Genomic DNA, 27,689 nt, shown 5'->3' with positions numbered 1-27,689 from the left:
AGGAATTTGTTAAGATATAATACAAATTTAAGTGCTAGAGAGGTTGTTTTGGAGGTATTTGTCTGGAGTGTTGAGCTGTAATGAAGTGAAACGTGAACGATAAGCAATTCAAACAACAAGGGTAGTGAAACTTTTGAAACATCGTGCTATAACTAGGTCAACTAGGTAGGTAAGTCGAATAGTCCCACTAATGAGGAAGTACTGAACAGAGTTGCGGAAGAAAGATATTTATGTCACAATTTGATTAAAATAAGGGGTCTGTTGGAAGGACACATCCTAAGGCATCAAGGAATTGTCGCTTTGGTAATGGAAACCGTGGTGGGTAAAAACGTAGAGGGAGGCCATGGAATGAATATAAGAAGAAGGTTGAAACGGATGTAGACATGGGCGTTCTTAACGGAGGGCAAGAAGGAGCACATGCACTCTCCTGGAATAGGGGTAGAGTCTTTTTATTCTCTAGAATTTCTGACAATCTTTGTATGAGACTCTACTAAACTTCAGAAGCACGTTGCCGACGAGAAGTGAGGTTGATTCTACAAGACAACTTAAGGATGATTTTGGATGGTTTCTCACATTCATGTAGTTGTATATTAGCCCTAGGCTATACTTTATCTACTAATCTAAAACAATCTAGCGTTCACTACATATTTTCAGTTTTCTTAGCTGTCACTCTGTTCACGGGAAAATAGCCAATTCCGTGTTGCCGTTGCGACGCTGCTCTGTACCCAAGATGAATACCAAACTTTACATAACTGAACCGATGGCCCTCGCCCTTTTATCCAGAAAGAAATCTTAGCTCTAGTTTACCAATTGCCTGAAGGAAAACAAAACTTTGATGGCTTGCTGATTCTGTATTCAGTCTTTCACGACAGAGCCATTGTTTACACTCGCAGGAATACATCTACTCTTAATCCTACACACATCAGCCGAAAAAGGAAAATACCGTTTGCTGCGCTTGAAGAGATGGGGAAAGAAGCCTAAAATTTCAAGATCAAAGAAATTTGTTCTCTACGTCTGGTGTCTTCTCGAAGTCTTGGGAGCAACACAGCACCAAATGTAGTCACAGAGCTACGAATTCTGCATTTCAGTTGTCGTGCCATACAATGACGTGACAAACGGGAGAGTTGAAGATTAACTTTTTGCAGTCTCAGCTGTTAAACGTTGGTTCTCCTAGACAATTTGAGGATGTATTTTGTAGGTTTCCCACATTCTTCTAGTTGCATATTGCCTTGGGCTACACTTTATTTAGCCAACCTAAAACAACGAAGTTTACAAAATACATTTTGTTCAACTTCAGTTATCCCAGTCGACACTAATAAACATACGTCTTCAAAGTAACGCAAACAAAAAACCGTTAAAGTAAACAGATGTGAAATTTTATAAGAAAAGTGTTACGGAGGACATCAGAGTTCAATGAGTTTTTTTGTAATTTTAGTTCCTGTTTCTCCACTTGGAGAGGTATTAATGTGACAATTTTCTTAATATCAAGCAGTATTTTTCCAGTCATTCTGACTTTTTTCCTGTTTCAAATTTTTAATTTTCAGTTTCAACCTAACATAATGTGAGTCTGAATAAATTGTTTTCTAGCTTTATTTCGTAACCTGTCGGGTATTTTGAATTTAATCGTATTATGAAGATATAATTTCAGATCGTTGAATCGAACGGGTGGCATCCATATTCAAGGTGATAACAGAAAAAAATGTTCTCTGCATAAAACATTTAAATGTGCTTACTGTTTAGGAACTAAAGTAATCTACTTTACAAATTATCAACTATTATCAAACATTTGACAATTAGTTTTGTGCACTTGTTTCCAAATGTAGTTCTCGAGGCACGACACGTTTCCAAACTGACCAAGTCAATTATATCATAAATGGCGGCTGCGCGGGGTAGCCGTGAGGTCTTAGGCGTCTTGACGCGGTTCGCGCGGCTGCCCCCGTCGGAGGTTCGATTCCTCCCTCGGAAATGCGTGTATGTGTTGTCCTTAGCGTAAGTTAGTTTGAGTCAGATTAAGTAGTGTGTAAGCCTAGGGACCGATGACCTCAGCAGTTTGGTCCCATAGTCCTTACTACAAATTTACAAATTTCATAAAAGGCAAATTTTGAATCTTGCCTCCTCCCGAAAAAATTTCTTGGGGCGCAAAGCGGGTGGGATCACATTTGCCATCCCCGTTTTTCCTACCTGAAGTAGGCCTACAGTGTTTCTTCACTGCAAAATTTTGATATATTTCTATATGCGTTTTCCCTCGATTCCGCTGGTTTTCCCTCGATTCCGCTAAAGCTATCGTTTGCGAATTGTAGCATTACGTGTGTGACTGCAGTGAGACAATACTAGTGACTTCTAGAAACTGAACAACTGATTTACATCAAAATTGGTAATTGCAGAGTCATGTCCTCCCCCCTCCCGGATGAATTTCTACAAATTTCTGCAGATGCCCATGGATGTATGTTAAACCTGCAGCCGTCGATTTGATGTTATTTCATTACATTGCAACCAGTTTCGATGACTCAATACACCATCTTCATGCCTTAGCTGACGCTGAAAGAGTGAAGATGGTGTACTGCGTCACAGAAAGTGGTTGCAATAAAATATCATCAAAACGACGGCTGCAGATATTTCGTTTTATGACGTCAGTGAAAGGCCGAAGACCCACGGAACATCCGTCACAAGGATGGACATACAAAAACCTTTGGATGTAGGCTGCAGCAGTTAATCGGTGATGATGAGCGTTGCACAGGATACAGAGTACAGTGGTGAAATGCATCAAACTAGCCTTCAGACCGGAGAACACAACAACAACAAATTCTCTTTCTTTGTTATATGTACGTCTAGGCACTTGCACATCGTACGCCGCTGAGCTAATTGATATAGTAAAGAAGCTGCTTTTGCCGCAACCTACCACGCTGCCCTGTCCATGTCACCGTGTGGATCGCCGGCCGACACACCCAAGAATACAGTAGCAGAACGGCGCGCAGCCCCCGTTCAAACAGAAGCCCTATTGGTGGCGCGGCCATCATCCAGTTAACACTCAATGAGCTCCACTCACGGTTTCCTCTGTGCACGCCCCTATGGCGCGGCATTGTTTCGCTGTTTAGACGCGTTACCCTTCGGTATAACCTAGTTTACTCCCACCTGTAGACACGTCGTTCGGCTCGAAGAAAAAAAGGGCCAAAAGTTGCAATTAATAGCGAAACCTGGCACTCATGTAAATACTGATAACAGAAGCAATAATTTTCCGGGAAACGCGGGAGCACAATCTAGTCTTTTGTGAGATAATAGCGAATGTACGCTTACGAGTTGCCACTGACGTTCAGTATGAAGTATTGTTGCTATTTTGTCGAAAAGCAACGTGGTGAGACCGTGGCTGCTTGAAAACAAAGGTTCATTGTTACAGTAAAGCAAAAACAGCAACCTTCTAGCATTATGATGAGATTTATTAAGAACAATAGCTGGATTCGAACCCACAGATTGATTTGCAGACGGCTGTTCACGTATAAAATTACATTTTCCATATTTTGTTTTGCTGCCGTTGCAGTGGCCGTGTTAGCAGATAATATTACTGCATGTAAGTTCTGTATTTTATGAATGTAAACAAATACATTCAACTTGAAGAAAGACAACTTCTCAGCAAAGATCACATTTGTAAAACCTTCATTTACGATGACCGGTTTAGGTAAACGGAGTTACTATCATCTGATCTGTGAATAGTGTGCATAAAAAGTAAAATATATTACTTTATGAAAACCACCGTACATGTCATTACTATAATACATAGATTGAATTATTATTACACATACTTTAGTGCAAGTAAATACAAGTGGCAAATTTGAGCTATAAGTGTACTGATTATCTTAATTGCCGGCCGGAGTGACCGAGCGGTTCTAGGCGCTACAGTCTGGAACCGCGTGACCGCTACGGTCGCAGGTTCGAATCCTGCCTCGGGCATGGATGTGTGTGATGTCCTTAGTTTAGTTAGGTTTAAGTAGTTCTAAGCTCTAGGGGACTGGTGACCTCAGATGTTAAGTCCCATAGTGCTCAGAGCCATTTGAACCCTTTCAGTTAGAACATTATGACCACCGACATACTATCGATATAAACCCGTCCAGCCGACAACATCGTCACCTGGCGAGGAATGACTGGAAGTCGGACACACGCACGGTGCATGTAGTATCAGTGAGCGTGCTGTCCGGGTGTAGAATGGGGAAGGCGCGCGATCTATTTGAGTTTGACCGAATGCAGATTGTGATGGCCCGGAGTCTCGGCAGTTTCTTTTCGGAAACTGCACGACTTGTCGAGTGTGCGAGGAGTGCTGTGATCAGTTTCTCCAACACGTGGCGAAACCAAGGTGAAACCGTGTCAAGACGTTGTGGTGTTGAGCAGCCACCCCTGATTACAGACGTCGGACGTCGTAGGCAGGGCAGACTTGTAAAACAGGACAGGCGGCGAACAGTGACTGAACTAACAAAAAATGGTTCAAATGGCTCTGAGCACTATGGGACTTAACATCTCAGGCCATCAGTCCCCTAGAACTTAGAACTACTTAAACCTAACTAACCTAAGGACATCACACACATCCATGCCCGAGGCAGGATTCGAACTTGCGACCGCTACGGTTCCAGAATGTAGCGCCTAGAACCGCTCGGCCACAGCGGCCGGCACGGAACTAACACCAGACATTAATGCTGGGCAGAGTACACGTGTTTGAACGCACAGTGCACCGAACGCTCCTAATGATGGGCCTCCATAGTCGACGACCATTGCATGTGCAAATGTCAACACCACGACATCGGCGACAGCGACTAATACGGGCACATGACCATCGGCACTGGACGGCGGCGCAGTGGCAGAGCGTTGCATGGTCTGATGAATCTCGGTGCCTTCTTCATCATGCCGATGTGAGGGCATCGAATCCATCGCCTTTCAGGGGAACAGCTCCCTGACACTTGTACCGCGTGATGGGGACAAGCTGGCGGCGGCTCCGTTATGCTCTGGGGAACTTTCACGTGGGCATCCATGCGTCCAGTGGAGCTCGTGCAAGGCACCATGACGGCCAAGGAGTAACGTACACTGTTTGCAGACCACGTAAATCCCTTCATGACGATCACAGTCCCAATGGCAGTGGCTTTTTCAACAATATAATGCGCCATGTCACAAGGACAGGAGTGTGATGGCGTGATTCGAGGATCGCAGTGGCGGGTTCTAATTGATGTGCTGTGTCCCCGTCTCGCCAGATCAGAACCCCATCGAAAACATCTGGAATGTGATCGAACATGACGTCAGAGTTCATCACCCCATTCCTCAAAATTTATGGGAATTAGGTGACTTGTGTGTCCAAATGTGGTGCTAAATCCCTTCAGCGATCTACCAAGGCCTCGTTGCTTCCATGGCACGACTCATGCCGCTGCTATCGTTGACAAACGTCGACATATCGGCTATTACGTAGGAGGTCGTAATGTTCTGTCTGATCAGTGTGTATCGCAGTGATCTCAAGGGAAGCAGTGAATAGTTGCCTAACTTCAGACACAACTATGGAATTGGAAGACGGAATATATATATATATATATATATATATATATATATATATATATATATATATAGGGTGTTACAAAAAGGTACGGCCAAACTTTCAGGAAACATTCCTTACACACAAATAAAGAAAAGATGTTATGTGGACATGTGTCCGGAAACGCTTAATTTCCATGTTAGAGCTCATTTTAGTTTCGTCGTCCACCTACGCTCAATGGAGCACGTTATCATGATTTCATACGGGATACTATACCTGTGCTGCTAGAACATGTGCCTTTACAAGTACGACACAACATGTGGCTCATGCACGATGGAGCTCCTGCACATTTCAGTCCAAGTCTTCGTACGCTTCTCAACAACAGATTCGGTGACCGATGGATTGGCGGACCAATTCCGTGGCCTCCACGCTCTCCTGACCTCAACCCTCTTGACTTTCATTTATGGGGACATTTGAAAACTCTTGTCTACGCAACCCTGGTACCAAAAGTAGAGACTCTTCGTGCTCGTATTGTGGACGGCTGTGATACAATACGCCATTCTCCAGGGCTGCATCAGCGCATCAGGGATTCCATGCGACGGAGGGTGGATGCATGTATCCTCGCTAACGGAGGACATTTTGAGCCTTCCTGTAACAAAGTGTTTGAAGTCACGCTGGTTCGTTCTGTTGCTGTGTATTTCCATTCCATGATTAATGTGATTTGAATAGAAGTATTAAAATAAGCTCTAATATGGAAAGAAAGCGTTTCCGGACACATGTCCACATAACGTATTTTCTTTCTTTGTGTTTGAGGAATGTTTCCTGAAAGTTTGGCCCTACCTTTTTGTAACACCCTATATATATATATATATACGAAGTGTCAACTTGACGGTGCAAACTGCGGGATCGGCCAGAAAATTTGTAGATGAGATAAACAAACTCATCCCATCGTTCAGTAAGGAACTGTTTTCAACTCCGTTCATTCGGGATTTGAGGAGGAAATGCGTATGAAAGGGGCACTGGAAATTAGAAGTGCCAAGAAATCTGTATCAAGATCAACTGACATCGATGTCTTAACGCATTCGTATACGATTATACCGAATGTTAATTTGGATGGTAAATTGGCTGGAAAGTTAATTATTGCGCTGCGAGAAGTTGTAGATGCTCTGCCCAGTGCGATTCTTTCTGCCGTGCGTGATCTTGCAAGGGCAGTAGGGGACGTTTACGTCACAGCAAGCAAGAGTGGGAAAATGGGCGTAAGAGAACTACACTTACGTTATGGGGACTGCTTTTGGCCAATAGCTAGTCAAAATAACTTGCTTTTTTTTAAATTCCTGGTATGCGTATAAAAGTCGTACTCCTTTACAGCGAACTATTCCTCCTGAAAAGTATGTGACCTTGCAGTTCATACCACCTGTAACCACCGGACAAATGCAGCCTCTGGATGTTTGTTTTTTCCGCGCCTATAAAACATATTATCGCACTGTCTGTAGCTACACCTTAACAGGTAGCCAGTTTCACGACAAGCTCCACGACAAACTGTTTCGCATGCGGTTGCATGCCACTATATTCAGTTCTCATCACCCTGTTACGCCAACATGATTCTATATTCACTCTTAAAGACTTGATACTTAGCTGAACCCCCTGCACGGTTTGTAGCTCCCAAGGAGTTCGTCTTCGATCTTGGTGGTGTGAACCTTTGTGATCACTGGATCACTGCAGTGCGCCATTTTTCATTCGATGTTCACGGTGCATTTAATGGTTTGTTTTGAACATTTCTTGAATGTTGACGATGTCCGTTTTGTGAAGTGCAATACATACGTTCGTTAGAAGATTGATCACTACGCATCCCGGATACTGATTTTCTACCGCCCTCCTGATGCACATGGTGAGTCATAAGCAGATAACATTTTTATTGTCATAATTGTTAACACAACACTTTCAAATGAGCCTTACTAAAGATTGAACTTGCGACGTCACATTCAAGGGGTTCCTTGTCAGATTTTCCATATGGCCAGTAGGCGCTAGTGTTGAGAAGGTTCACTGCCCTCCCCAGTGGGTTGCGATAGGTGCGTGAGTGGCTCTGGACAGAGACTTTTTCAAGTGCACAACAAAGGTGTGCGGGTGGACTTAGTGTGTTGCCAAACAGATGAGTTCTTAGAGAGTGACTCTGTCTTTTTATTCATGCACGTATCGTGTGTAATCCCCCCTCCCCCGCTGTGAACATGTCAAAAAGAGGGCGGCAAGAACGAAGCATCAAAATGAATATACGAGGGTTGTCCAGAAAGTAAGTTCCGATCGGTCACGAAATGGAAACCACAGTGAAAACCAGAAACGTTTTACTTGCAACAGTAAGGTACACATTCCACCTACTTCTCTACATAGTCGCCGCTCCAACTTCGACTGTTGTGGTAGTGTTGTATCAACTTTCCAATATCCTCGTCATACGAAGCAGCCGCCTGTGCTTTCGGCCAGTTATCTTCAGCTTGTTGTCTGTGGAAAAAATTTGTCTTCATAGCCAGCGGTTCTTGTTGGCAGAGATGAGACTCAGGGGGAGCCAACTGAGGGATGTATTGTGGGTGATCAAACACTTCTCATCGGAAACGCTGCAGGAGCGTCTTCATTGCTCCTGTAGTGTGCGGCCGAGAATTGGCATGAAGAAGGAACTGCTCGACAGTTGTGTTATGTGGGCTGCATGACACAGGCGAAATCTCTAACCAGGCACTCATACTTGGCGGGAGACGTTATTCCCTATGCATCTTTACATGCTCACTGTTCACTCAAAAGGAGCGACGCGATACGATCGATGGGCATATTAGAGACACTGCCCAATACATTTGTGCAAAGCTTTACCGGATTTTCCCAGTGGTTTCCATTTCGCGACCGATCGGAACTTACTTTCTGGGCAACCCTCGTATATCCTTTTCAGGTACAGTTGACGTTCAAATTCGTCGAATGGTTTTTAACGGTCTCTAGTGGCTCTATCTTGTGTACGAGAGGAAAAACTGCTGTCACACTACGCTTAAAAGGCGTGAGATCATGTTCAGTGCTGTTGCAGTCCCGCGATGTCCTTAGAGAAGGGCTGACCTGTCTAGGGGGTGTGACCAGTACCAAAGGTCGTCAAGGACGTAGTCCTGTTGCACATCACACTGCAAACTGTCGTTTTCGACCGCGACACTGCGTGAAAATGAACGAACCACTGGGAGGGGTGGTATCATTCACACCCTTTATGACACCTTCTGAGGCCTCTCTGTGTCGATTCTGAGCTGAGGTGTGTTCAAAATGTTTTCCTCGGCCACCCTTCGAGAAAACCGTATGATTTCAGTGCTGGGCGTAGCGATTCTTACGTCCGTCACAAAGGTGTCAAGACAGGGAGTGAGAAGTGGCTAATAGGAGGTGTAACGACCGTCCCTTGGTGTGACACATCCCCTCCTGCGTTAGGCAGATTTGTGGTGAAATTTGGTACCAGTGTGGCACCATTAAGTCACTTTATTACACCTCACATGAACTTCTGAACCATGGTCTTTTGTTTGCACTTGTCGGCACCTTGCTGTTTGAAGTGTCGCCGTGCCTGAGGCTTACACCGTACGGCTCCAGGCTTTTGAATTATTACAGAGTAATGTTGTATGCACATTCAAGCCAAAATTCGGAACTGATCCTTTAATTTTGTTACACAGTGCATATAGATGGTTGAAGAATAATTGCGGTTTCTGCGCTTGAAAAATTGTTCTTGGAGCTTCCGCTCTAATGACCCGTAGGCAACTTAGTTAAATTTCAGCTACTTCAATTTTACATTTTCTATTACTCTCTCTCGGTAGGCAAACAATCCATTGACCATTCACACCACATCCTCCTATTTATAGTATTGCCAGATAAGACGTTCTTGAGATAGCACAGAAAATTTTTTATAAAAATGTTTGGGTTGGAAAAAGAACGCTCTGATGTAAGAGCTGCCATACATTCTGTTATATACATCTCGAAGATGTGCATACGTCGGGGCAACTCGATATCAGCTCTACTAAACCTTGTTCACCAGACAGTTTCGATATTTCTACTTTATAAGTAAAGTTCCAGCTGTGATGGAAACAGGACAGAAACCAGATGAGGAGAAATCATATAATATATTAAATGCTGCATTTTCAATATCTTCGTTATAGGCAGATGTATGAAAAAGGACTTTATTGCTCCGTATGCGTCTGTAGTTCACGACCAAATAACTAAATAATTAATTGCGAACAACCTACTAGACGAATTAAAACCAGGCTGTCTCAAACAGTGCAGCTCAATATCTGCTTTAATAAAAGTACAAGACGACTTCAAGCTTACCATGACTAGACAAGAGACGACTACCATGTGCTTCTTACACTGTAGCCAAGCCTTTGGCACCGTCAATTTCAATATTTTGCTTGCCAAAATTAGCTACCTAAATTTCACTGCGAGTGCTCTGCAATGGTTTGGATTGCCTCCTATGAATGTGATGCTCTGCTGCCTCGGTGGATGATGGACATGGGTTTCCATCCGCAGTTTAATTTTCTCCTCGAACCCTCTGAAATATTCAGTGCTTTTGAGTGTACAGAAAAAAACTGCAGATGGAAACCCTTGTCCGAAACCGTCATCTACTAAGGCGACAGAGCGTTGCATTCGTAGGAGGCAGATCCTGCCTAAGTAGCGGCTAGCTCCACCTTCTCTATTGGCGATGGTTTCAGGAAGTCACGATCACTCAATAACAAACTACATTGCAAGATGTTCCTCCAACGGTCCGTCAGTGTACAAACTCAGGTTTGCTGTCGAAGAGGTAGCCTAACGGCAGGCGCCAGTGCCTATTACTTCGACACTCTATAGCGTTGTAGGACGGCGTTTCTGAACACAAGTTCCTGTTACCGATTTGTATCCAAGAGGACCTCTACAGCCCTTTGAAGTTTGTTGCAACGTTTCTGAGACATCCTGTATAGGCTTTAAGTTAGAGTAGCTTCACGAGCAAGCTGTCTGCTACATCAGAGCGCAGACTGATGGGCGTCAAGCACATGACATGGAAGTGACCTGCTATCTCAATGATCAGACTCATTTCGTACTATTTAAGTTACATAATAAAATTAGTAGATGAAGAGAAGAAAGAATAATAGAACAAATCATTAATGTGCGCTCCATTTAATTTAAGACTGACTGTTCAAAGCGCATCTCAGTCTGAACTTTGGGTTGGTAGAAGCTTCAATTTTCATTGAGCGCTGGCCTCAGAATTCTCTGGAGTGGGCTAGGGACTCGTGCGACCACTGTAGCGCAGAGGGCTGACGAGTGCCGGAAAAATACAAATCACCCTTAGCGAGACCAGAGCGAAGCAGAGGGGGAGTTCTGGAGTCTTGGCACAAGGACAATACGGGAAATAACTGAAAGTAACATGCAGGTCTCAATTTAAAAAAAAAATCCCAAGCAAGGGCAAGATATGTTTAACAAATTAGAGACATCTTGTAATTCCAGGCCCCATACGTATGCAACATAAATGTTAGGAAAGACTACAGAGAATACATCAAAAGATAATCAACAGAAGCTGGAGGAAGATGGACTGGATATTTCGTTGTGCAAGGTTCAAAATTATGAAAACGCCTGGACCGGGTCGGGTGTAGATGGAGAAATACAACGAAAAATTCAAGAAGTTAATCCAAAAGCTCGTTTCGGTCTCTGTGCTAATCATTTCTTAAATCTTTGTGTTGTTCGTGCATCCTCATGTGTTCAACTTAGCGTTGTCTGTTTTGGAACCGTAGAGGAGTTATATTTATTGACTCTCGTCTTCTAGATATAGGTGGAACTTACTTGCAGAAAAAAACACGAAAAAGTTCGAAATGATTGCCTGATACCCATCAACTTCTGGCACACGGTACTGGAGGAAGTAAATTGAGTCTAACAATATCTACAGTCTCCAAAAAGACTTTAGATAAAGAACTCGCAAAATTAAAAATTCAGATCGCGTTTTCAGTGACGGAACTTAATACAATTATAAGCAATACTTTTACTTTTGTGCAGTGATATGGACATTAAAAATGACCAACGAGGGGGAAGGAAGGTGAATAAAGTAAGCTCATGACAATGGGTTATTGATGAAGACTAAGTTCGTTAGTCAGTATTTGAATACATAGACTGATTAATGATACGCGGCCGTGACAGAAATCGCCAAAATTTACAAATTGTTAATACAAAATTTTATGCTTGAAGCTTCCATTGACGCTCTGGCCGTACCACTAGAGTATCTGGTAGAAATTCACGATGAGTTTGGCGAGGAGCAGGTGCTGTAAGGAATAAAACAGTATCGCAGGCACCTACATGCAGCCGATACGAGTGTGGGTAATTAAGTGGGGCTTCAGTGACTCCCTGCACACCACTTATAACTCCAATATTTGCTGACCTTTTGCATCTCAGTCACATCAGGCGAGAGATGTTTTTCAAAAATGGGTCAAATGGTTCTGAGCGCTATGGGACTTAACATCTGAGGTCATCAGTCCCCTAGAACTTAAAACTACTTAAACCTAACTAACCTAAAGACATCACACACATCCATGCCCGAGGTGGGATTCGAACCTGCGACCAGACTGAAGCGCATAGAACCGCTCGGCCACAACGGCCGGCCAGAGATGTTTTTCTAAACTGAGTGTAATAAAAAATTTTCTTCACTCTACAATGAATCAAGAACGATTAACCAATCTGTCCACTTCATCGATTGAAAGAAAAGTTTCAAATGAAATGGATTTGAACGGCGTTACTGAGAATTTCTGTATAACAGAGGCACGGAAACATGTGCTATAATAATAACAACAATAAATACTCGCACTATCATGTATTAAGATTACAAAACTGATATCATAGCTGTATAAAATTTCTTTCCAAACATATAAAGTGAAAAATAATTTTGTTATTTTATTCTTTATTATTTCGTTGCACTATATGTGATGCTTGCTGTGCTAAATGCAGATTCGTATTCTAAATTTCTCACCTACATCTTTAAGAATATACACTGTCGGAAACAAATGTGACAAGCTCATTTTATTTTATTGACAAGTGTGGTGACGCTTGGTTCATCATTGTACGAGTATACGATAACAAATTCAGGCCAAATGAAACGCAAATGTCACAGTAAAGGGTGTCTAAAAAGTCGCATCAATGCACGGTGTACCCCCCTTTGGTGGCAATGTAGGCGCATATTCTTCCATGGAAACGATCATAATGATGAAGAATGGCGTTGTGCGATAGATTGCCCCATGCATCTTGCGCCTTTTGTAGCATTTCGGCAATGGTTCCTGCACGGCCCCGAGAACGAGTGAGTTACCGTTTCATCACGTCCCACGTGTTCCATTGGCGAGAGAACTGAGGATTCTACCGGCCAGGGCAACTGCTGTACACCACGAAGAGCACATTACGTCGCGGCAGCCGTTTGTGAACGCGCATTGTCCTGATGGAAAAGCACATCACCTTCATGTCAAAGAACTGGCAAGATCACGGGGATGACAGCCTATGAAATTTAGAGGCCACTGGCTTCTTAATCCTGCAGAAACACCAAATGTACCGCGAGTTGTAACTGATGGCCTCCCAAGATATGGCGCAGGGATGGAACTTGTTTATCGTGAGTGAATGCACTCTGGCATTGACAGATCAGCGGGTCTGAGCCGCACAAATGTACATCCATCAGTCGCATACGGATTGGACCCACAGTTATCACTGAAGACAACAGAGCGCCATTTCACTCCGCAGTCAACTGTTTTAAGATACACGACTAGCCACGCTAGGCGGTGTCGTTGTGGAGGCGGTAGCCTGGATAGAGGCATACATATCTTAATCCTGTTGCAAGCAGACGGTTCGCTATGGTCTCTCATGACACAGCAAGCGTAACATGTGCCCGGATTTCGTCCCTGGAGGATGTTCCGTCGGCCAACACTGCTCGCACAGTGCTTCGATCTTGACGAGGGTCCGCACTATGCGGATGCCCAGAAACAGGTCTACAGTTGTCCGGATGCTCCACAGACCAATGTTGAAAGCAGCGGCACCACGGGCATCAGTCCGTCGATACGTCCATCCACCTTCCCACAAGCCCGCAATAAATAAATAAATAACTGAAACTGTTAAGCAGGAGAACTACTGGTCTCTGGGGCCTAGTTGTATCCTAGAACGAATGTTGCAAACACTGTTCACGGATATAGGGCGGCAATTTCAGGGGGCGCCAAATCCATATTCTTGAAGAAAAAATCTTGTTTCCGCGACGTCGCTCTATCGATCATTCATATGATTTTGAAACGCATCCCAGTTTGTTTTTTAACATTTTTAAACGCATTCTAAGTTGATTTCTGAACAAATGATTAGTTGATCTTTGAATGCGTGAGTAGTGTACATGATGTTCCTGCCAGTGGAATCCCCGTTCCATCTACGAGGGTCACTCCAAAAGAAATGCACACTATTTTTTTTTAAATCCATCTTTTATTCTACATGTTTGAAAGTTTTACACTGTGTAGATACATCTTTTAGGAACAATATTTTCATTTCTCCACATAATTTCCATCCTCCCAACTGCTTAACGCCATCTTGTAACCAGCGCCTGTATACCCGCACGGTAAAATTCTGGACCAACCTGTTGGAGCCACTGTTTGGCTGTGTGCACAAGGGAGTCATCATCTTCAAACCTTGTTCCACGAAGAGAGTCTTTCAGTTTCCCAAAGAGATGATAGTCACATGGAGCCAGGTCAGGACTGTAAGGCGGGTGTTTTAGTGTTGTCCATCCGAGTTTTGTGATCGCTTTCATGGTTTTTTGACTGACATATGGCCGTGCATTCTCGTGCAACAGCAAAACATCCTGCTTTTGCCGATGTGGTCGAACACGACTCAATCGAGCTTTAAGTTTCTTCAGTGTTGTCACATATGCATCAGAATTTATGGTGGTTCCACTTGGCATGATGTCTACAAGCAAGAGTCCTTCGGAATCGAAAAACACGGTAGCCATAACTTTTCCAGCGGAAGGTATGGTTTTGAATTCTTTTTTTCCATGGGTGGATTTACATGATGCCACTCCATTGTTTGCCTCTTCGTCTCTGGTGAAAAATGATGGAGCCATGTTTCATTACCTGTCACAATTCTTCCAAGAAATTCATCTCCACCATTCTCGTACCGTTCCAAAAGTTCGCTGCATACCGTTTTTCTTGTTTCTTTGTGAACCACTGTCAACATCCTGGGAACCCACTTGGCACAAACCTTTTTTAACGCCAACACATTCAGTATTCTGCAAACACTTCCTTCCCCTATCCCAATGTAGCGTGACAATTCGTTCACTGTGATGCGTCTGTCAGCAGTCACCAATTCGTTAACTCTCTGCACATTGTCTGGAGTGTGTGCAGTACGAGGCCTGCCACTGTGAGGACAATCCTCAATATTGCCGTGCCCTCTTTCATCACGTAACCTGCTTGCCCACCAACAAACTGTACTGCGATCGACAGCAGCATCTCCATACACCTTTTTCAGCCTCTTGTCGATGTTTCCCACTGTCTCATATTCACAGCACGGGAATTCTATGACAGCACGTTGCTTCTGACGAACGTCAAGTGTAGCAGCCATCTTGAATACATGCTGTGACGGCGCCACTCACGGGAACGGGTTGAACTAACAAGGGGAGGCCGCCAGTTGTGAAATTCAGATTCGATTCATACTGCGCGTAATAAAAGCTCATGGCCAGGGTGTAATGTGGCAAAGCACCAAGATGCACTTCTCAGCCGTTGTCGAGAAAATCGACAGTTAAAAGAAACCGTTCCGGTGAAATACTCTCTACGATCAATAATTATCTACGGCGTCGTGGCGCAGCGGTAAACGAGTAACAGGAAAAACATGTAAGAAAGTTACATATTATCTTCTCGGTGTATCGAAGAAAATGAAATTCTGACAGAAAATTTTTGCCAGAAAGCTACACTACTAAGAGCCAGTTGCACAGTCCCCAGTAAGCAAAATGGTTCAAATGGCTCTGAGCACTATGGGACTTAACATCTGAGGTCATCAGTCCCCTAGAACTTAGAACTACTTAAACCTAACCAACCTAAGACATCACACACATCCATGCCCGAGGCAGGATTAGAACCTGCGACCGCCCGGTTAGCAGCTGCTGAAGTTCTATTCTCGGAATAGGGCGGAAAACGCGTTGTATGGACTCACAGTAACGTCTAACCGGACAATAAACGTGGGTAACTGAACCGGTGGTTCTGGCAGGTTTAATGAAGTTAAACGGAAATAAGTTTTGACAATGGCAGGAATAGTTACAGAATTAGTGATGACAAGATTGTTTGTTACAACGAGGAAGGAGAAGAAACGGTGTCATCACTCCAATTAAATGGAAGAATATGACGATTCCAAATTTATACAAAAATTTCGTAGTACTGCTTTTCGATCTCTTGCTTGAGAAACTGTAGCGTATGAATGAAATGTGAAACTATTTCCAACATAAAACTTTTTGCTTGTAGTATGCCTAATAGGTATTTTGTATTGGTACTTCGTGAATTACATTCTGTCGTGTTATTTATGTAAATGAGGTACATAAAAATGACCAATTGTCCCAAAACAGTTTCGCTTATTTGGCGAGTGCTACAATTGCTGCAATATTAGAACGGCCTATTTCGTTTGATCTAGCAGACAGTGACAAAATAGACGTAATCAAATCGATAAACCACACCAGTCTTGGGTACTATTCGTACTAACAGCTTTTTCGGTATTAGACAATGACATTTTGATTTTTCATGTTGCAAAACGTTTAACGAACTTTGATGAGGTAATAGATTTTTTCGCAAAAAGGAAATCACGCCGTGTAATGCTGTAGCAAGAGTAGAGAGAAAAAAATGCTGGGACCTAAGGATAGAAGAAATGTGTACTGTCTTGCTTGTCTCTTGTCTTTAGTGGTTTCATGATTCCTATATTTAATTTTACGTCATTCAAAAGGTAAAGCTACTACCTAATACGCAATAAAGAGTGCAAATTTTCTGAAGAGTTCCTTTTCTCCCGTTCACAAATAATCCCACCCAGTATTAACAGTGAGTTTTTTTAAACGGGGGTAGGATGTCAAACCGGCCGACTGGGAGCAGGAGAGGCACCACAGGACATTTTTATTTCCACTGTCCTGAATATAAGTTTAATGGCTTCCATTATAAAACATACACGATTGAATTCCACAGAGCGAAGTATAGCGACGTTCAATAGAAGAATGCTCTGTGAAGAGGCGTGGCACTGCACTTTAGCTCACTTAAGACCAAATAACATGTCTTACATATCCTCGAACATAAATGTTTTATGTGTCAAACTATTGAGAAAGATGTGCGCTACAAAACGAACATATTTTTGAGAAATCCATTTTTTTTTAAATTTTTACTTCCTATCTCAAACGCACGTGAAAAAGGGGGGGGGGGCGGGGGCGCCAGTATCAAATTTTTTTGCACCGGTTCGGAAATATCGTAGATTCGGAACCGCCTCTAAACTCAGCACATTTGCTGCCTGCAGAGTCAAAACCGATAGTGCACAAATAGGCGACCTGGGCACGTTGACTAATTAATCACAACACTACAACCCTTCAATATTAACATATCATACACTGGCACAACTGAACACAGTCCCTGAAGGTGTTACTTTTTTTCCGGTGCCAGCGTAGTGCACACTTATTATAAATACTTGAAGTTTTTGTCAGCCATTACCTCCGTTATTCATTTTTTACAAGATGTAAATAGAAATACATCAGTTTCCAGCCGTTCTGGGCCTTCGACGTGCTTCTTTTACCACTGGCATAATCTATAACAACATTTATTTCGTTCGCTCCTCTCCTTGCGGGCTTGGCACTTACCCTTTGTGTAATATTCCAGTATCCTTCCAGTAACAATCTTTTGCACACGCAGTCTGTCAGGATGCCTTTGTGCGTATAGATCAAGTGCTCTCTTTGCGCTGCAGAGTCTGTTGACTGACACAGAACGCCGATAGTTGAAGAGGGTCGCCATGTGTGACAGGCAATCATCTATCCGGCCATCACACAGGAATTCCAAACTGCCTTAGGATCCACTACAAGTGCTACGACAGTTAGGCAGGAGGGGAGAAAACTTGGATTTCAGGGTCGAGCGCCGCTCGTAAGTCACACATCACGCCCGTAATTGCCAAACGACGCCTCGCTTGGTATAAGGAACGTAAACATTGGACGATTGAACAATGGAAAAACGTTGTGGGAAGTGACGAATCACGGTACACAATGTGGCGATCCGATGGAAGGGTATGGGTTTGGCGAATGCCCAGTGAACGTCATCTGCCAGCGTGTGTAGTGCCAACGATAAAATTCCGAGGCGGTGGTGTTATGGTGCGGTCGTGTTTTTCATGGAGGGTACTTGCACCCCTTGTTCTTTTGCGTGGCACATTAACAGCCCAGGCCTACACGTTTTAAGCACCTTCTGGCTTCCCACAGTTGATGAGCAATTCGGGGATGGCGATTGCATCTTTCAACACGACGGAGCACCTGGTCATAATGCACGGCCTGTGGCGGAGTGGTTACACGATAATAACATCCCTGTAATGGACAGGCCTGCGCAGAGTCCTGGCCTGAATCCTAGAGAACACCTTTGGGATGTGTTGTAACCCCGACTTCATGCCAGGCCTCACCGACCGACGCCGATACGTCTCAGTGCAGCACTCCGTGAAGAACGGGCTGCCATTCCCCAAGCAACCTTCCAGCACCTGATTGAACGTATGCCTGCGAGAGTGGAAGCTGTCATCAAGGCTAAGGGTGGGCCAACAGGATATTGAATTCCAGCATTACCTATGGAGGGAGCCACGAACTTTTAAGTCATTTTCAGCCGGGTGTCCGGATACTTTTGATAACATAGTTTACATACTTTCCTCACCGCATGACGTGCCCACAGCACCACTAGCGATATTTAATCTCGTGGTAGCTAGTGCTGATAATATTTTGCCTCAGCAGTGTATAATCTGATGTCATCTACACAAATTAATCTGTTGTATACAGATCAAATAGCAAAGACCTCGCACCTAGTTTGCAACAGAAACTAGAACAACTTTGTCCTAGCTGTGGTAATCAACGTACTTCTAAATCTGGAAAGACTGTAAATAATTTTGTGTCTTCCAACGTGTGTCGGCGTTTGGACATTTATATCATTGGTGTATTACATCTGATAAAATTAACATTTTCCCGACCTCACAACCCACCAAGACGACAGCATATCATCAGAGACTGTTTGTTCATGGTTAAATATCATTTTGATGCTGGCCACATTGCAAAATCTGCATCATCACAACTACATCTACATGGATACTCTGCAAATAACATTTAATTGCTTGGCAGAGGGTTCATCGAACCACTTTCACAACTCTCTATCATTCCAGTTCCGTATAGCGCGCAGAAAGAACGGACGCCTTTATCTTTCCGTACGAACTCTGATTTCCTTTATTTTATCATGGCGATCGTTTCTCCCTATGTAGGTCGGCGTTAATAAAATATTTTGGCATTCGGAATAGAAAGTTGGTGATTGGAATTCCGTGAGAAGATTCCTCCGCAAAGAAAAACTCCTTTGTTTTAACATCTTTAAGAAACGTGAGAGTAGGTGCATAAAACTAACCTCTACATATGCATTAATGCAATAATCAACTGTTGACATCATGAATAGTGGAGACGGCAGGCTCCCAATAAACAGTCATAAAATCTACGGCTTTGCAATGATGGTTTGGTGACGAAAGAACACTACAATTATAATTAAAGTGTACGTATGAAGACATTCTTCAAACAAACCTGCGGAATGATACCCTCTGCTACGGCGCCGGTTGATAAACTGAGAGGCATGCAGTTGCTGAAATCGATAAATCTCAGTTTCCAGTCAATGACTGCAGATTACGGAATGAAATAAAATAAAGGCTCCTGTTTATTCTGCAAATATTTGTTATGCAATCTCTCAAGTTTTCTCCACGTGACTGATTAGTGATCAGTTTTTGGATGTTCTTCAGAGTTGTTGATTCTGCATAAAATGCAATCAAAAACTCGGCAGAACACAGCATTAATTTGTTATGTACAGTCGTGCTAAAAACTATCCGAACGACCTGAATTGCATTTCGCCTAATTAGAATGCAACCCACATAGCGCAGCAGTCTAGCAGGTCCTCTAATCGCCCCTCGGTACAGTCGTTTGACTATTGAAAATGGTTCCAACAAGTCACCACTAGAAAACACTGATCTGTATCGCAGTAACTCAAGATGTAAAGTAATACCAAGGTCCTACAAATATCAGGGAACATCTTATCACAGATAAGACGGTTCTTAAGGCTTGTAAGCTCACATTTATTGCAAAAAAAGACATACATGAAATGTTACCACTCTCATTATTACGTCAGATAGGTAATTCACGTAGTAAGTTCGTCGTATTCATGATTTCCTCTTCAAAATAGCATACCGTACTTATTATTAAACACAAAATGACATTAAAAATTTAAGTTACTCGCGAGCAGATAGTTGAGAATATGTATGAACTTCAAATGACACGACGAACCGTCTCGTTCTGCATATGGATTCAAACCCATGTCATGCAGACTAAGCAAAGACTTCGTGACTGACGGAAACTAACAGTCATACCTGACTAGGCATACAGAGAGTGATATACCTCGATTTTAGACAGTATCAGTTAGCAAATTTCAACTTTAAATTACATAACGTAAACATTTTTAACGGACGCGAATTCCTACCCACCATCTATTGTCCTTGTTAACGAACTACGAAAGATGTTAAATATTGCTTCTTCACAAGTAACTTACTTGAAATGCCGTGAGGTAAAGCTTTGTGTTGGACAGGGGTTCGAACCCAGAACCTAATTGGATTGTCACCGAAGCACAATCAACTGTGACATATCGGATTTTCTCGGCAGTAGCTAGATGTTTTAATTGAAATGACGGGACGAAACATTAATTTTTTCTTTCCCAGGACTCCAACCTGGCACCTATCGCTGTTATATTCTAGAGAAAACGAACGTTAAAAATAGGTTTGTTACACCAGCAGCGACACGTGAGCATGTTTGAACTAGAAATAATATGACGAAGAGTTCAGTGCTGACTGGGAATCGAACCCCACATATATCGTTGTTGACTGCACACGTTGAGACGTCAGCTACCGAATTTTTCTCCACCAGCAGCTCGGAATAACATCCTTGAATATACAATGATTTTGAAAACAGTTATGTGTCTCACTAAGACTGAAAACGTCAGATGTCGTTAGTGTTAACAACGAATGAAAATACATTAAAAATCAAAATTATTACCGACCAGCAGATAGGTGTTCTCATGCTAGAACTTGATAATACATAATGAAAGCGTTAGTGCCGGGCCAGGATTCGAACCCTTTCATGCGCAATATGTGGAGATGTTGAGGAATCTGCAGTTTTGAACAAACAACAAATTGCAGTCGAGCTGTATTGTCACGAAGGGATCAAATTCCGCGTTAAGGGCTGTCTGAGTTGCATTCCCAGTTCAGAACCAATTTTATCGACATACAGAAGCTCAAATAAAAGATGGAATAAGTGTCCTGTGACCCTACATAGCGTTTGTTTCGTCACTAGAAATAAATAACTAGTATAAGAAAGGTTACTGTTGATAGAGTTTCTACGTGTCGCGACTCCTGACTTTATTGTGGTTCAACCTAACACTACTTGGTAGAGAAGGAATATCATGTTTAACATGAATGTCAGACCACAATGCCATTATACCCTCTTCACTTGGCGTAGCCAGAGGAGAACAGAATCTGTCTCTCCTTATCAAAAATCATCAGCAGAAGTTGGAATCGAACCCAGACTGTAAGTATATGAAGCTAGCATCAATCCAAGAGACCACCAAATTCTCTTCTCTATCACTCATTTTTCTATCATAACAATGTTGCGCCACACTGGATGAGAATTCTGACACACAGGCTCCCTGTAGTGGTTTGCAGCATGTTCAGTACATTCATGTACTTGGTTGACCGAATCGCCATGAACTATCTGCCTCGGGTACCCAGTGCATATATTCGACTCTATTTTGTAATCACCGAAATAAAATCATGTAACTGACACCTACACATTTCTCTGCCTCGTGATGACTGGGTGTTGTGTGTTTTTGTTATCAAGTAACGTCTTCATCAATTACTTTAGATTTAATGTAATCTGCGAGTAATTGCTGATGTTTGATATTAACATGAAAAGGACTCCGTAGACAGGGAAAGAACCTCTTCTTGGGCAACTACTTCTATAATGACCAAAAGGCATTAAATGATCTTCAAGCACATGTGTTCCAGCAATGGTATGAAGAAAATGATAGTAACAATGACGGTAATAATCGAATTATCCGGTAACTTCACACTTCACAGTGGATTTACTCGAACTAAGAAATTTGCTGAATTAGTGAATATTTCAAAATGGCTTCACATCGAGGCTATGATGCCTAGAAGAGACTTTACATCTTGCTGCCCCCCCCAGGGGGTCCACAACTCTTTTGTGGATACGTGCGTGGCGAGCACGGGGCCCCGAGCTATTGCAGCCTTCTTTCTCTCCAGGGCTGCATTTCCTTCCCCTTCCGCTCCTTTCCCCTCCTTGCTCCTTTCCCGTCGCCCTCTCCTCTCCCTCTCTTGGTGTCCATGCTTATGTTGGCCCCCGCTATCCTCCTGGTTCTGTTGGTTTTACAATTCGGCTTTGTTGCGTAATCATCTCCTCCTTTTGGCATTCCTTGATTACTTGCGCCTAGAAATGGCTGTCGAATACTGCCAAACCAAAAGCCAAGGGATCTTACAGCCTTCCGTTATACGTCGCTGTCAGTTCTTCCACATGATTTGGTCGACGTGACCTGTTTCAAGTTGTGTATGGCAAAGAATGTTTTAGAAAATCAATTGTTTTCCTTTGCAATAAACAGAAAGATTTTCATTGTAAGCTATCCAAGTTCAAAATTTTCGCATTATTAGTTCAAATTTAATATTCACTTCTATAATGTAGGAAAGTATTTCACAGTTGCAAAACCCGCATCCGACTCATTGGCCTTATACGTAGTTGCTGACCATAAATTCTAGCTCAGAGTGACACCAGTTTATGTAACCTAATGTAGCAAAGACTGTTTGCCAGTGCTCTTTTTCACCGGAAAATATGCAATTCACTCATTGGGCTCCAATAGTACACTGTAACAGTAATTTCTGTGTGTATGCAATGCATGCGGATTGTGGAATGTAGTGGTGCTCTCTCTTCCAATTCTGTATACAATGTGTCTGACCTAAACAGGCCCTTTATCATTACAGGCCCTGGGCAGAGCAACATCGTTCTGACAACAGTAATGTGCTTATACTGACAGCCTCACTGTTCGTTTTAGCTGATTTTGTAATCATTTAAATAAAACAACATGACCTTCCAGTGGGAGACATTTCGTCCCCCTTTTCCTTGTGTGAAATTTATCAGTAAGCTTTTTTCCTTCCAATCAGCGAAATGCGGCAGAGTACTGCCAGTAAACGATTCACATACCACGGTTTAGTGCCGTTAAGACGATTTCTTTAAACATTGTCGTAGCTGAAGAAATTTAGTTTCTTCTTAAATCGTCTTATGCAGCAACGTTCACAGATATCTCAAATAGGAAAAGCTCTCTGTCCAGGTACTAAGGTTGTGAGACAAACTTCCCACAGTTTGTCTCAGGTTGATCTTTCCGTCTGACAGCACTGCATAAGTATTTTCTCTAAGAGGTGTCAAAAGTAGTGTTCCTCTAGCTGCGGGAATCTTGGTTGAAAACGAGTTTAACACCAATGGGTACAGTACTGATAAATATTCAAAATGATTATCAACCTAAGTCTGAGTTCATCCACAAACTGAGGCGTATTTATAATATTGTAGCTAGACTGTGTATCCTTGTCTTCTTTGAGTGGTCATTGGAAGACATTTCATAGTATTCATAGTATTGTATACGTGTGTGTAAAGCTTTCATTATGTATTATAAAGCTCTAGCATGAGAACACCTACCTGCTGGTCGGTAATAATTTTGATTTTTAATGTATTTTCATTCGTTGTTAACACTAACGATATCTGACGTTTTGAGTCCCAGTGAGAGACAGAACTGTTTTCGAAAGCATTGTATATTCAAGGATGTTATTCCGAGCTGCTGGTGGAGAAAAATTCGGTAGCTGACGTCTCACCGTGTGCAGTCAACGACGATGTGTGTGGGGTTCGATTCCCAGTCAGCACTGAACTCTTCGTCATATTATTTCTAGTTCAAACATGCTCACGTGTCGCTGCTGGTGTAACAAACCTATTTTTAATGTTCGTTTTCTCTAGAATATAACAGCGATACGTGCCAGGTTGGAGTCTGGGAAAGAAAAAAATTAATGTTTCGTCTCGTCATTTCAATTAAAACATCTAGCTACTGCCGAGAAAATCCGATATGTCACAGTTGATTGTGCTTCGATGACAATCCAATTACGCTCTGGGTTCGAACCCCTGTCCAACACAAAGCTTTACCTCACGGCATTTCAAGTAAGTTACTTGTGAAGAAGTAATATTTAACATCTTTCGTAGTTCGTTAACAAGGACAATAGATGGTGGGTAGGAATTCGCGTCCGTTAAAAATGTTTACGTTATGTAATTTAAAGTTGAAATTTGCTAACTGATACTGTCTAAAATCGAGGTATATCACTCTCTGTATGCCTAGTCAGGTATGACTGTTAGTTTCCGTCAGTCACGAAGTCTTTGCTTAGTCTGCATGACCTGGGTTTGAATCCATATGCAGAACGAGACGGTTCGTCGTGTCATTTGAAGTTCATACATATTCTCAACTATCTGCTCGCGAGTAACTTAAATTTTTAATGTCATTTTGTGTTTAATAATAAGTACGGTATGTTATTTTGAAGAGGAAATCATGAATACGACGAACTTACTACGTGAATTACCTATCTGACGTAATAATGAGAGTGGTAACATTTCATGTATGTCTTTTTTTGTAATAAATGTGAGCGTACAAGCCTTAAGAACCATCTTATCTGTGATAAGATGTTCCCTGATATTTGTAGTACCTTGGTATTACTTTACATCTTGAGTTACTGCGATACAGATCAGTGTTTTCTAGTGGTGACTTGTTGGAACCATTTTCAATAGTCAAACGACTGTACCGAGGGGCGATTAGAGGACCTGCTAGACAGCTGCGCTATGTGGGTTGCATTCGAATCAGGCGAAATGCAATTCAGGTCGTTCGGATACTTTTGAGCACGACTGTACCTATGAGTTAGTTGACAGATGTTACTGAACGTGTTGTACGATCCACATAAACGGGCGTTTCAAAATTCCTGTTATAGGCTTCTAATGGTTTAGAGGGTATTTAGTAGTTGAAATTTTGATAGAAAACCCAAGACCGGAATTGTACCGCTTGGTTATAAAGTATGTTTGAAGCCTGGAATACTTTGAAACCTTCCGCTTCGCGGTACGCACACGAACAGTCACATTTGTAACGGCGAAAATGCTCATGTGACGCATTCACGTTGGTTTCAGCAACGATTCGATATCAGTGTACGGGCCAGTATCATTGATGATAGCCGAAGTGTTTGGTGTTTCAAGAGGCACCGTATCGAATATTTATGTCGCTTTCAGGGAAAGCGGAAAACATCACCCGCTAAGTCACAAAGCGCATTAAAGTATATTTTGAGTGATTGTGACACTAAGTTATTGAAGAGCATTGTGTCAAAAAACAAAGAGGACGACAGCTGCAAAAGTCACTGCGTAACTGAATATCGCACTCGAGAATCCTGTCAGCACCGAAACACGAAGAGAACTCCATGCAGGGAATCTCACAGCGAGCTCCTATTCCAAAAACCCCTCCTCATTGATGTAAATGCCCGGAACAGGAAAACGTGGTACCGAAACCATAGAATATGAACTATTTCCAACTTCCGGCTGAGTTTACGCCCCAACAATGAAACAGGGTGCGCCGTTTGGGGTTTATTTGGGTAGTCGTATCGTGATATTCCATGAGCCCCATGGATACCTCTGCAAGGTCGCATTACCGCCAAAGGTTATGTAGCCATTTTGGCTCCTCAGGCCCATACTATGTTACGATGTTTGTCCCCCAGTGGTGATTCTGTTTTCCAAGACGACACGGCTCTTGTTCACGCAGCTCACACCGTTCAGGACTGGTTTTGTCAGTACGACGATGAATTGTCACATCTCCCCTGATCTCCACAGTCACCAAATCTCAATATTATTAAGCTTTTGCCGTCTGCTTTGGAGAGAGAGGTGCATGATTGCTATCCGCCTCCATGATCGTTAACTGAACTTCCCACTATTTTGCAGGAAGAATGGAATAAGATTCCCTTGAAAACCACGCAGGACCTGTATTTATACATTCCGAAACGACTTGACTCTTTTGAATGCCAGTGGTTTTCCTACACCATTTTAGGCACGGTAATGTGTTCTTCTTGGTGTTTCGATATTTTTGTCCACCAGCTGCAGTTGACGTTCCTGTAATAGGCACCGGTAGAGTTATTGGAACATTTGTCACTGTCACTCCGTCAGTAAATGTGGTTTTAACATCGAGGCCCACCCACGCATATTTCACGCGGCATCCGCGAACTTCTTAACCACAAGCACTATGCAAAGTGGATAGGTCGAGGTGGGCTAATTTCTTGGCCACCATGATCGTCACACCCTTTCGACCTTTTGTTATGAAGAGCCTTGTGTATGAGACTGTTGTAGTGACGGAAGGAGATTTCCTTGCCCGAATTCCGGTGGCAGCAGAAATTATTCAGCACGCACCAACGTTTGTGGCTCGTGTGAATGAAGCATGTGTCCCAGATACAGCTTGGGCAGCGAACAGTTGGCTCGACGCGTGGAGCACATCTTCCAGACGACGCAGATCAGAGCTTATTTTCTGTGCTGTGTGAGTACCGTGAAGCAGATGACTGTAAAGTGACTGAATCTTCAAGCTTATCCTGCATCCAAGCGGTACACTTCCGCACATGGATCACTTGTCAAAATTTTATCTACACAGTACCTTCTAAAACCTCCAGACGCCTATAACAGGAATTGTGAATCAACCCGTATTTGCGTTGGACTGTCTACATCTACATGTACTCTACAAGGCACTGAGCAATTCGACGCAAGGGATGCCTCCTTCCAATATCAGGAACTCCCATGCGTGCTCCATTCGTGTGTGCACCGAGTGTTGCCAATGCAACATTTTGTGCACGAACTGACCTCTCCATTATGTCCCATAAATGTTCGGTGAGTGGCAAAATCATCAGCTCGAATTGGCCACAATGTTCTCCATACCAGTCGTCAAGAATTGTGGCCCGGTGACATGGCACATTGTCATCCATAAAAATTCCTTCGTTGTTTGGGAACCTGAAGTCCACGAATGGCTGCAAATGGGCTCCATGTAGCCCAACATAACCATTTCCAGTCAATGATCGGTTCGCTTGGACCGGAGAACTGAGCCCATTCTATGCAAACACAGCCCACACAACTATGGAGTCAGCACCAGCGTGCACAGCTGTCTTGTTGACAATTTGGAGCCATGGCTTCGTGGGGTCTGCGCCACATACGAGCCTTACCATCTGTTCTTACCAACTGAAATCGGGACTCATCCAACCAGGCCACTGTTTTCCAATTGTCTAGAGTCGAACCGATATGGTCGCGAGCTCAGGAGAAGAGCTGCAGGCGATTTCGTGCTGTTGGTAAAGGCACTCGCGTCGGTTATCTGTTGTCATAGCCCATTAACGGCAAATTTCGCAACACTGTTTTATCGGATACGTTCGTCGCACGTCCCACATTGATTTCTGCGGTTATTTCACGCAGAGTTGCGTTTATGTTAGCATCGACAACTCTACGAAACGTCGCTGCTCACTGTCGTTGTGTGAAGGTCGTCGACCACTGCGTTTTTCCTGGTGAGACGTAATGTCTGAATTTTTACACTGCGGATCTTGGAATATTAAATTCCGTAACGATTTACGAAGCAGCATGTCCTATGAGTTTAGCTTCAACTACCATTCCACGTTCAAAGTCTTTTAATACCTGCCTCGCGACCATAATCACGTTGAAAAACATGAATCAACTAACTACAAATGACAGCTCCGCCATTGCACTGCCCTTCTATACCTTGTGTACGCGATACTACTGCCATCTGTGTATGTGCGTCTCACTATCCCGTGACTTTTGTCACCT

At 43.0% G+C, this 27,689-nt stretch overlaps 1 protein-coding gene across 5 annotated transcripts in view; it reads right to left on the bottom strand.

Annotated features, from left to right (window-relative positions):
- The window catches only part of LOC124615780 (hydroxylysine kinase), a 219,432-nt gene that overhangs the window by 102,556 nt on the left and 89,187 nt on the right, over positions 1-27,689 (bottom strand). For 3 of the 5 annotated variants that reach the window (XM_047143885.1, XM_047143887.1, XM_047143891.1), the window contains exon 1: positions 2,900-3,017. The exons of the other annotated variants lie outside the window; for them this stretch is intronic. In XM_047143885.1, the coding sequence (XP_046999841.1) occupies positions 2,900-2,916 (17 nt within the window). In that variant the 5' untranslated portion in view covers positions 2,917-3,017. Of the gene's footprint in view, positions 1-2,899; positions 3,018-27,689 lie in introns of those variants that run through there. 5 annotated transcript variants of the gene reach the window in all.

Source organism: Schistocerca americana, chromosome 5 (assembly GCF_021461395.2).
Source record: "Schistocerca americana isolate TAMUIC-IGC-003095 chromosome 5, iqSchAmer2.1, whole genome shotgun sequence".
NCBI lineage: Eukaryota > Metazoa > Arthropoda > Insecta > Orthoptera > Acrididae > Schistocerca > Schistocerca americana.
Note: the sequence above shows the minus strand (reverse complement) of the source record. Positions and strands in the feature narration are given on the sequence as shown.